Source organism: Panthera tigris, chromosome C2, assembly GCF_018350195.1.
Source record: "Panthera tigris isolate Pti1 chromosome C2, P.tigris_Pti1_mat1.1, whole genome shotgun sequence".
In the NCBI taxonomy this organism is placed as follows: Eukaryota; Metazoa; Chordata; class Mammalia; order Carnivora; family Felidae; genus Panthera; species Panthera tigris.
The window spans coordinates 14814352-14826518 of record NC_056668.1 but is presented as its reverse complement, the minus strand read 5'-3'; the positions used below and the strand labels follow the sequence as shown (position 1 = coordinate 14826518).

Below are 12167 nucleotides of genomic sequence, written 5' to 3'. Positions count from 1 at the left end.
TTTTTCTTTATGTCCTACGTTGTCTGCAACAATTCATTAATAGACCGACCATTAAATAAATATTTTCTTAGACATGATTCTGCTAAGAGTACTCGAAACACAAAACTCCTTTCCACCCACTTAGGAACTGAATTTTTGATTACCTCTAGATAAGGTGCTTCATACTATGGTTCATTTAAAATTTCCTTCCTTCTTTAATTCAGCATTTACTCATGCTCCCAGAAAAAACATCTGCCATCCCCCATGTGCCAGGTGTTTTGATATGAAAACATTAAGTATTTTTAAAAGCTGAACTTTGTTTTTGTTTCAAACCCGCATGGAATACAAACTTAATCTTATCCGGGGAGGGTTCCTAATTTTCCCAGAGTTGTATAAGTTCTGTGGGCTCATATAAAGCCACATTCACCGATCTGATACTTAGACCCTCACGAGTCACCTGGGATTGTGCTGAGGTTCCCCCATTTCGGGATGATTCCCAGAGGCTGTATCTGTCAGATCTGACCAGAAGAAGCAAAACCATTTTAAATATTCAAATTGGTGGAACTGGAGAGAGAAACTTTGTTATGCAGATTATGGGGAGAGGGGAGAAACCAAGGAGAGGATCATGGAGCTCCCTAGACACTAACATAACAGCAGGAAGTGGCTAATTCCCTGAGGATGGGAGAACAAACAGAAAAGCGGTATTGCTGGACCCAAGAGATGAGGTTCATTTGGCAGAAGCCGGACCCAAGGTGGACCCTTCTGGTAAAGCTGGGGAGGAGACAGGGTCACCACTGCAGCCTTCTCTCCAGGCAAAGAGACAACAGGAACCCTCATGCCCTCCAGTCTCACCAGTGCCTTTTTAACAAATTTATCTATTTTGAGACAGAGAAGGAGTGAAAGTGAGCAGGGGAAGGGCGGAGAGAGAGAGAGGGAGAGAGAGAGAATTCCAAGCAGGCTTCCTGCTGTCAGCACAGAGCCTGGCACAGGTCTTGATCTCACGAACTGTGAGATCATGACCTGAGCCAAAATCAAGAGTCAGATGCTTAACTGACTGAACCACCCAGGTGCCCTCACCAATGCCTTTTATTTTATTTTTAATTTCTTTTAATGTTTATTTACTTTTGAGAGAGACAGAGACAGAATGTGAATGGCTTAGGGGCAGAGAGAGAGGGAGACGCAGACCTGAACCCTCCGAGCTGTCCGCACAGAGCCCAACGCGGGGGCTCGAACTCACGAGCTGTGAGATCACGACCTGAGCTGAAGTCAGCCGCTCACCCGCTCAACCGACTGAGCCACCCAGGCGCCCCTCACCAGTGCCCTTTGTTGGCCAAATGTAGCCAGCAGTGGCTGCACACAGAACTGGGAAAAAACACACAGCCTTGGTCTAGCATATCTGACTCCTGGACACAGATCAGTTTTCACGACACTGCTCCACTGTAAGAGAAATTGTTTTAGGTGATAAGCTACAAGTTAGCACATTTTTATTATTTATCCTTTAATACACATTGTATGTTTTATAGACATTACGCTGAAGAAATTCCAGGAAGTCCGTAACAGTTTGGACCCATTTGACCTAGCTAGTACAGAGTCTATGCCTCCATTCCAGCAGCATAGACACGGTCAAGACATAGAAACAGAATTTGAGTTACTTTAAGTCTTGTCACTTTATGGCGACAAGGAGCTCGCATTTGCGTTAAGCCTTAGAATACTAAAACAGAATAGCTGAGGAGTGATTATTTGAACATCACGCCTTGCGGGATCTGAACTGAAGGAAAACCTCCCTCATTTACTCTTGAAACAAATGCATATAGTCACATGTCAGAGCTCACGGTAGCATAGCTAACATCTATCTTTTTATTTTGCTACCGCTCCATCATTTATCCATTACGTACAATCTCTCATTATATACTTATCTACCACCCATCTGTCATCTATTATCTATTACCCCCATCATCATCGTCAATATTACTATTAGCTATTTATAGTAACTACAGTGACTGTTCAGGACTGGAGCCAACACATTTTTTTTTTTTTTTTTAATCACTGACATTGTTTAGGGAGGGCAGCATGTGAAGATCATAAACGGAACCGATATTTATTGAGTTCTGTGATCGTTTTTACATTCCCTCCAGATAGAGGTCTTGTTAATGTCTGTACTTATTGAGGATGGACCCCACTGCTCCCTCGGCACACCACTACTACGCTGCCCACAGGAATCCCCTTCCTGGAGATACAGAGTAGACCGAGGAAGGGCAAGAAATTAGTCTACGGACAAACGCGTGGCGAACAGACCCACTTGTCCATTCATGTGGGTTGCCATTGCATTCTTACTTAGTTCCAACCACCAAACCTATTGAAATGCTCTGCGCTGGTCTCGGGTGACTATGACATATTCTTCTGGTGCCATAGTAGGTGGAAAACTGGCAAGACTCTTTCCTGTCCTGTCGGACCAAACACATCATGGAGATGTTTCTTATTCCCCAGCACTGTGAGGGCATGAGGAAAACCGTCAACGTCTTTGGCTCCAGCTGGGGTCAGGACGCAGGTCACTTCTGCCCTTAAATTCTCAAACCCGTCTGATAGTTCTGCATTTCTCGTTGTCAGAGTCCCCAGAAAGTGGACTAGGGAGAGGGCACAGGGTCATTCCCAGGGACGCATCGATTTCTAGACCCTCTGAACTCCTGTTTGTTTTACTTTCATCCGAATAATTTATTTTATAATCCTAAGAGTGAGGAGAACCTTGTTCTGACTGAGCCATTTTTTAATTTGTCCATGCGATCTTTAGAATTTAGGCTTTTTAGGCGTGCCTGCTTGGCTCAGTGGGTTAAGAGTCCAACTCTCAATTTTTTTTAATGTTTATTTATTTTTGAGACAGAGAGAGACGGAGCATGAACGGGGGAGGGGCAGAGAGAGAGGGAGACATGGAATCCGAAGCAGGCTCCAGGCTCTGAGCTGTCAGCACAGAGCCCGACATGGGGCTCAAACTCACGGACCGTGAGATGGACTCTTAAGGGGCTCCTGGGTGGCTCAGTCGGTTAAGCGTCCAACTTTGGTTCAGGTCATGATCTCACAGTTTGTTAGTTTGAGGTCTGCAGTTCTGTGCTGGCGGCTCAGAGCCTGGAGCCTGCTTCGGATTTTGTGTCTCTCTCTCTCTGTCCCCCATCCCCTATACTTGTGCACTTGCCCCCCCCCCCCACCTCTCTCTCAAAAATAAATTAATTAATTAAAAAAAAAAGAGTCCTACTCTTGATTTTGTCTCAGGTCATGATGTCATGGTCATGAGATCGAGCCCCCTGTCAGGCTCCACACTGGACATGAAGCCTGCTTATGGTTCTCTCTACCTCTCCCTCTGCCCTTCCCCATCTCTCTCTCTCTCTCTCTCTGTCTCTCTCTCAAAAGAAAAAAAAAAAAAAGAGGCTTTTCAGACCAAACAAATGCAAGACACAAAAGCTGTCTTTAAATTTCTGAGTTCTATTGTTTTAGCTCTTTCCTGTGGGAGGAGGAGCTTCATATAAGCTAAAATCTCAAACTGTTATACTGCATTTGTATCGTTTCTTGATCATTCCTCAAATACTTACTAAGTATCTACTTAGTACTATTGTTGACCGCCTGATTTCTCAAGGTCAGCTCTATGACTCAGGCCAAGTCCTGTAACTTAGTAAGCTTGAGCTCTCTTAGTTGCAACGCTTATGTTGATAATGATGTCTACACTTTCTACATTATATAGTTGTTGTGAAGAAGAACAAGTGAACCCAACAAAATATTTCTAAACATATCAACTTTTTTTTTGAAAATGAAAAGAATTCTTAGTGTTCGTGTAACTAAAATTGTAACTTACAATGGGTTACTCCTTTAAAACATTTTTGGGGCTCCTGGGTGGCTCAGCCGGTTAAGTGTCCGACTTCGGCTCAGGTCACGATCTCGCAGTCTGTGAGTTCGAGCCCCGCGTCGGGCTCTGTGCCAACAGCTTGGAGCCTGGAGCCTGCTTCGGATTCTATCTCCCTCTCTCTCTGCCCCTCTCCTACCCTGCTCATGCTCTGTCTCTCTCTGTCTCAAATATTAATAAAAAAAATTTAAAAAATGTTTAAACATTTTTAATCATGTGTAGATAAATAATATTTATTTTCCCTCTTTCCCTGGCCACCATTCCAGAAGGTAGCCAGCAATGCATTTCGCTGGCTCAGTGGAGTGTATAGCAAAACTGAAGGCAAAATAGTCTAGAAGAGGTTTAGTTTTTATGCATTTTTGCTTCTGAAAGCCTAAGCCTCTACGAACCTATGTAAAATTGTTGACAGTGGAGGAAAAGGATATTTGTAGAGGTGATATTAAAAAAAAAATCTCGGGGCGCCTGGGTGGCTCAGTTGGTTAAGCAGCCGACTTCGGCTCAGGTCATGATCTCACGGTCTGTGAGTTCAAGCCCCGCGTCGGGCTCTGTGCTGATAGCTCAGAGCCTGGAGCCTGTTTCAGATTCTGTGTCTCCCTCTCTCTGACCCTCCCCCGTTCATTCTCTGTCTCTCTCTGTCTCAAAAATAAATAAACGTTAAAAAAAAATTAAAAAAAAATCTCATGGGAGAAGGAATTATTTCTTTCACCACTGTTTGTAGATAATGGTAACCAAATCAACAGGTCAAGCGTTTGCTATGAATCTAGGAAATGGCATAGATCATCTTGATACTGGCTGCACTAGTAGTTTTTAATATTCCCCTAGCAATTCTAATATTCGGCCAAGGTTGAAATCCACTAACCCAAGTAGCCCAGAACTAGAGAGTCTCAAAAAAGATTGCCAAGCATCACAAAGAATTAGCAGAGCTGAGAAATCTAACTGGACCATGAGAGCAGGTACAATAGACATCTTGTCAGTGACTTATATGGACTGATGATCATCACGGGCTGATCCTATCAACCCATCACCCCAAGCATTGCTTAACCTTATACAAGACCTTAAGAATGGTGAAACATGTAGGGAAATACTCCAGAAATTGAATTTATGTTAAATTTGAGATAAGAATGATGCAATTCTTGTACACCTGGGTTTGTGGTATGAGATTTACATTCATCATGTGTCTTGAAATTCATTAAAAATTATTGAAGTTTCTTTGTGGTGTAAAACAGCAAATAATGCAGCAGAGTGGAGAAAATAGAAATCATTTCTCCCAAAGTACACCTTGATTAGTAAAAGAGCAAACAAAAGAATTCTTAGTTCCTGACATTCTGCCCCAATTCAGTGACTAATGTTATCTCTAAAAGTTTTGTGATTCTACCCCATGTTACACCGTTTTTACTCTTCGATCCTCTGGCTGGCAGGATGATGTGCCTCATTTAATCTCTGGAACCTGTCATGCGAGGTTATGTACCTCTTCTAGGGTGCCAAAAGGTAAGACGAATGATTCTATGACAACCTTTACGCATATATCGTACATGTCTTGATTTCATACTTATTTGCCTGTATATATGATCAATGATCACTTTTCAGCACACTCAAAATTTAGACCTTTCTGAATGAAGTCTGAAAAAGAAAATAAGCTTAGGAAAAGTCTAAGTAATTCTTTTTCTTGTTTTTAATTGATGTTATTTGAAAATGTTTACATATTGATATTACATATTGATATTATTTGAAGACATTTATGTGGCCTTTAACATTATGTATTACTAATTTTTTTTAAATATTGTCTTATATTACCAAGGTTTGACTTGCTGAAGCCTTGCTGGTGGTTTGTAGAATGGAATGAAGGTCTGATGTCAACATCTACCCTTGAGTTATCTCTGATTTAACGTTTCAGAGATAATAGATGGTCTTTTGAAGATAGAAATTCATTCTGAAATTGACCCCACAGTGAAACATATCAACATAATTGAAAATATGTAACAATGTTATTATTTTATTATAGTAAGGATGGACACACAATAAATATTTGGTGAACAAATTTAATCTGTTCATTGCAATTATGTACTGCAAATTAAATACATTTTTTACTATAAAATAAACATAATATTTGAAGAGTTAGAACTGGATATATAAACATTGATTGGTTCACAACATACTGGAGATATTCAGAAGCAACCCATAGGAGTGGTCTTGCCCCACAAACACTTATATACCCATTCCTCTCCGCCCCCCTCACATACTTTTAACCATATCGGCATATTAAATGTGCATGTTAAATGCATGAGGAGTAAAGAATTGAGAAAATAATATACATAATTCAAGCAAAACACGATGCCTTAACCATCCCTATTTATTTATTAGAGAATAAAATGGAGGTACTTATTTTAGCCTGACTAATTGCCTGAATCATTACCTTAATTCTTCATTTTACTTTGCGTGTGCAGACCTGAACAATGACTAAAGAATAAAACAAGGAACAGAAACCATTCCCTTCAACACCCAAACCTCAGTTCCCTAATTAGGACCGTATTTCCTCTTGATGACAGTTGAGTGTTCATACTCTTGCACTGAGGTACTTTATCAAGATAGGTACTTCTGTTTGCTGTAGGCACAAATCAGAGGTTATAGAACATATTACTTCTCATTTATAAATTATTTTCCTTTGAATATATAATTCCAGGCAAGCCTAACTGTATAAATTAGGTGCTTTAACATCATCTTCATAAATTTCCTAAGAGAAGTCAGAACCCCTCTTTTTCCCCTGAAAGTGTCTAATTGCCAGTGCATTTGAGTTTCCTAAGGGAATAATATATATTTTCATTGGATGGGCATTTCCATATTTTGATAAATTCAATTAAAAATCTTTATTTGAGGGGTGCCAGGATAGCTCAGTCGGTTAAGCATCCTGCTTCAGCTCAGGTCATGATCCCACGGTTCATGGGTTCGAGCATTAGGCTCAGAGCCTGGAGCCTCCTTCAGATTCTATGTCTCCCTCTCTCTCCACCTGTCCTCTGCTCATGCTCTTTCTCTCTCTCAAAAATAAATAAACATTTAAAAATATCCGTATTTCAGATCTACTATTTTTCAGATTAACTGTTTAAAAAAGGAAAGTCCACATTTCAGTTGTTACTGTATTAGTCTAAGAAATAATGTGGAGGAAAATTAACCTAGGTTATGGTTTAGAGTATTTTTTACTGGTGTGCGTTATCAATTGCAATAAAATTTGCATTTCCTAGCAGATGTTCCATGATTGTCAAAAAACAAAACAAAACAAAACAAAACAAAAAACCAGTAGTTATCATTATACTAAGGTTGTGGACATACTCGATTTTCGACTCCACAAATTGGAACGGGGATCATTTGTGTCTCATAATAGTAAATGCATTTAATATATACGGAGTTAGAATGTCCAAAGTAAGCCATTTCTATTCCTACCACGGGTGACCAAGTACGATCTATCTACCGTTTATACTTTCCTCTCCATTGAAATGAAGCCATAAGGCCAGTTCTCGCGCCCGACGTACTTACAGCGTCTGGCAGGGCTCTATGAAAACCTTTGACTGGAATCCACAGTTGGAGCCCAAAGCAGGTGCTAGACATAGCTGGTGGAGGCCACGTTCCTCCGCTTCTCCGCGTGGGGCACGCAGTATCCCGGGGCTGGGTATCGGTGTCTGGGCTTCTTTCTGTTGCAACAGCAGAACCCACAGAGCAAACCACCTCCGATGAAGACGATGGCGGTGCTGGCCCAACCGAGGAAGAGGGCTGCTCCCAGTTCTCGTTTCTGCCCCACGTGGATGGCTGGGTCGTAGAAATCCCTGATGATGATGTTGGCCGTCCAGCACACAGGAATCAGAACGAAGATGCCGGTCAGGATGAAGAGGGCCCCGGAGGTCCCCAGAAGGTACGCTTTGGCCCTCTCATTGGAGCCCGTGCACCGGATGTGCTTCATGCCGCAGATGCCAAGAAGCAGAGCGATGAGCGAGAGGGCGACGGCGACACACATGAGGGCCCTGGCTGCCTCCAGGACAGGTGGGAGAGCCAACAAAGAGCTGTAGAACTTGCACTGCAGCCGGACCTTGGCTTGTCGGACGCAGTTCATCCAGAGCCCTTCCCAGAGCCTTTCAAAAACGATGATGTTGCTGCCAACGAAAGCCGATACCCTCCACTGGGGCAGGAGGGTTGTGGCAAGAGTCCCGACCATGCCAAGGAAGCCAAGAGCCAGACCAGCAATCTGCAGGGGATAGAATGCCATCGCCTCTGCTTTGAAGACCGATCCAGCCTGGAATGGTAGAAGCTGCTGGAGATCCAGAACGTGGAGGAGGCCTCTTTGAGTCTACAGCAGTCTCTGATGATGTTCTCCAGTGTCCCTGCCCATAATGTTTTAGTTGAAAGCAGCACCAGCGACTGAACTTGGCCTAACTAGAAGTACCTGCCTTTGTACACAGGCATTCATTTCGGTATGGATTATTTACTAGTCATATATAATTGTTTCCCAGCCAATAAGAAGGTAGCCAGAAGGTGTGTCCAGAAATACTGCATTCAACTTCGGTCTTCCTTTTATTATTATTGTCTTAGCAATGTTGTAATTAAGTGTCAAAGCTTCCATTGTGGATTGCTAATTACAGAGCTGAAGACTTCCTGCTGGAAAAAATCGCTCTGAGAAAAAAGCGTAAGCATCTAAGTTAAGTCACAACTGGAGACAATGCAAAAATCTTACCAGTTCTTTGGGGAGCAATTGAAGAACACTTTGCGGTGTAGATGATCTATTACTTTTTTCTAATCTAAGCCACTCGTCTTTAATACGGTTAGTCAGTTCTGGTTTTAATAAAGACCTCTGAATCTGGAAAAATGTGTAGCAGTTAGTTTCAAGACTTCTACTAAAACCTCTGATACTTGATAAAAAAGGAGGAGTCCTATGCAAAAAAATTCAGAATTTGGTTTATTCTTAAGATCAGAAAGAAGAACAGAGATAAGCAGTCCTTATAATTGAATTTACTGGTACTTGTTATAATATCTGTTAAGTAACACTTCCTCTCTGGTGGAATTTTTCGTATATAAACTTTGATTAGCTGGTTTTTAAAAAATTTTTTATGTTTGGGGCGCCTGGGTGGCTCAGTCGGTTAAGCGTCTGACTTCGGCTCAGGTCACGATCTCACGGTCCGTGAGTTCGAGCCCCGCGTCGGGCTCTGGGCTGATGGCTCAGAGCCTGGAGCCTGCTTCCAATTCTGTGTCTCCCTCTCTCTGCCCCTCCCCCGTTCATGCTCTGTCTCTCTCTGTCTCAAAAATAAATAAACATTAAAAAAAAAATTAAAAAAAATTTTTTATGTTTATTTATTTTTGAGACAGAGAAAGAGAATGAGCAGGAGAGGGGCAAAGAGAGAGGGAAACGCAGAATTGGAAGCAGGCTCCCAGCTCTGAGCTGGCAGCACAGAGCCCACATCAGGGCTCAAACTCGCAAGCCAGGAGATCATAACCTGAGCAGAAGTCAGATGTTTAACCGACTGAGCCACCCAGGCATTCCTAGCGGTTTTTGTTTTTGTTTTTTAATTTTTTTTTAATGTTTATTTATTTTGAGAGAGAGAGAGAGAGACAGAGTGAGAGCCAGGAAAAGGCAGAGAGAGAGGGAGACACAGAATCCAAAACAGGCTCCAGAACCCAATGCACGGAGCCCAATGCGGGGCTCGAACCCATGAACTATGAGATCACGATCTAAGCCAAATTGGACGCTTAACCTACTGAACCACCCAGGTGCCCCGATTATCTTTTTTTTTTTTTCTTCAATGGCAGCTTGAAATATATCACATTTATCAAAGCCAAAAATGTATACTCCATTTTTATGGAAGAATATAAAAGTGGCCCTTTGGATTATCTGTGCAATTACTTAAATTCAGGTAATGGAAAAGTTCTTAGAGATGGAAGGTGTCTTCCAAGTTATAACAGGTTTAAGTCCCTTGTTTGCAAGATGCAGAATGTGAGGTCTTCAGAGTGTGTGGCTAGGCTAGCTATGTGGTAATGATCTAGAAATTCATCCAATCTCTATCTTGCTATACTTACCTCTCTGACTGACTCAAAAGGGGGAGGGGAGAGATGTTTTCAAGTTTTTCCAGCTGAATGGGACTGAACCTGAAATTTAATACTACCTGTCAGTAGTTTCACAAATTGTTTTCAAAGCAAGCAGAATTCCATTGAGACTGTTTCAAAGTTCAAGAATCAATATTTCATCCTTGAGTATCACTTCCCGGCCACTGTCCAAGGACCATGATGCTTAATGTGGGAAGCCCAGACCTTTCCCCTTTTCGTTCACATCCTACTGCAACGATTCCATCTCAAGGATGAAACCTGCTTGAAAATGAGCACACCACGCATATTCCAACTGGGAGACGTTGCAATTTGCAACAGGTCCTCCCTCTCAGTCAACCACAGCCCAAGAGCCAATGGCAGGTCCAATACCATCCAGATTTAAAGAGCCCATTAATTGCATTAGGAACTATGAAAACTTGAGTTTTTAAGATGGGTGGTCTCTCTAGCTATTATGTATCAATCATATCTCTGTTTTGTTGCTATTGCTGTATTAGTACCATTCTAGATCAACTGAGAACTCCCTCTTTAAGGAATGTGGATCATTGAGGAAACAGATAACTTCTGTGTAGTTCAGAGTTTCCTAACGCCAGCTCAGAAGGCAGGGTTTTCTCTGCCTTTGTTCAAGGTTACTGAGACACACGTTTCTTCCCACCCTGAAGGGATTTGCCAACATTATTCTGACTTGTCGCTTCCACCTTGTCTTCTGTGTTCTATTTCCTCTTCCTCATTCTATCTCACTTTAAACCCTATCTTCATTTTGTCCTAGAAGTTTCCAACTTACTGTTCTTTTCTAATTGTTTGATTTTTTTTTTTCTTCAGGTAAAACATCTGGTCTGTATTACAAATAAATGCGAGTGAGAGCATATGTTTACTTAGAATGTGGAGGTACATCCTGATTATAGGTATAATCTAAGAAACATAAATAATGTAGGAACTTTTGTTTTTGGCTCCTCATAGGCAAAGCCGATTCTCAACATCAGCTTTACTTTCTTCCTTTAGGTTGAAAGGGAGATATTGTTTTCCTCTCCAACTTCCTGGGAATCTTAACCCCTTCTTCCTCCTCGGGGGCTCCTGTTCCATTGATAATTCCCTCCCTTCATTGTATCTACATCCTCTTCCTCTCTCTGCGTTGTCCTTTAGAATATAAATATACTCGATTCTCTTCCATATTAAAACTTCATTTTGCCAGAAATGTGTTCCCTGCAATTTATTCACATGACTCTTGTAATCCACTTATATTTTCTACTGCTCCAACATGGAAGTTTGCTAGAAATGTGACAGACTTCCTGGGTATTCTTTTTTTTTTTTCTTTTTTTAATGTTTTTTTTTTTTTTTTTTTTTGTAATTCATTCTTGACAGAGAAAGAGGGAGAGAGCATGAATCGGGGAGGAACAGAGAGACAGGGGGGGTAGAGGATCTGAGGTGAGCTCCATGCTGACGACAGTGAGCCAGATGTGGGGCTCAAACTCACTAACTGTGAGATCATGGCGGCCTGAGCTGAAGTCAGAAGCTCAGCCAACAGAGCCACCCAGGCACCCCCTTCCTGGGCATTCTTACTCCTGTCTTCAAATAACACTTTCATACCCTGCCTCACTGGCTTTTCTGTAGAGGCCCAAAGAAGCCATCATCTTCTAATTGAGGCGGTAAAGTGTTTATATTTTGAAGAGGGACTTGTTTCAGTCTTGGCTTGATGCCTTAGCCATCACCTGGTTCTGCACCTCCCCTTAAGCTTCCCTCCTTTCCCCCACTCCTCTTCCTTCCCTTCTTTTCCTCAGGTGTTGATCCCAAAAGTACTTCATAGTAAAAAATAATGTACCCTAACCTCCACCTCAGAGATTGCTTTGAAGGAAACCCAACTATTGATTAACACCATATTCTAATTTATTGAAAATATTTCTTGTCTTTTGGGACACCTAGCTGCCTCAATACGTACAGCAGATGACTCTCACTCTTGGGGTTGTGAGTTTGAGCCCCATGTTGGGTGCAGAGATTACTTAAAAATAAAATCTTTAACATCAGAAAATAGTTTTGTGGTAACATTGTTGTGCTTAGTTTCATCTCAAGCTCTCTCACCCGAATCAATCCAGTGATGTCTTTTCCAGTCTCCTTGCCTCTGGTCTTAACTCTTTTCTCATCCATACTCCACTGGGGACCACACAGAGGTTCCTGAATCAAATTCTGAGCAAGCCACCACCTTACTTAAATTCTTTTAAAAGTT

The 12167-nt window shown here is 41.8% G+C and overlaps 1 protein-coding gene across 1 annotated transcript; it reads right to left on the bottom strand.

Annotated features, from left to right (window-relative positions):
* Window positions 1-7460: 7460 nt before the first annotated feature.
* CLDN17 (claudin 17) lies at window positions 7461-8120 on the bottom strand. Its single transcript, XM_007075061.2, has one exon. The coding sequence runs from the start codon at window positions 8118-8120 to the stop codon at window positions 7461-7463; it is 660 nt and encodes a 219-aa protein (XP_007075123.1).
* Between the last annotated feature and the right edge of the window lie 4047 nt (window positions 8121-12167).

Excerpts from the sequence above, each read along its gene's own strand:
- CLDN17 (XM_007075061.2), bottom strand. The coding sequence starts at position 8,120 with ATGGCATTCTATCCCCTGCAGATTGCTGGTCTGGCTCTTGGCTTCCTT.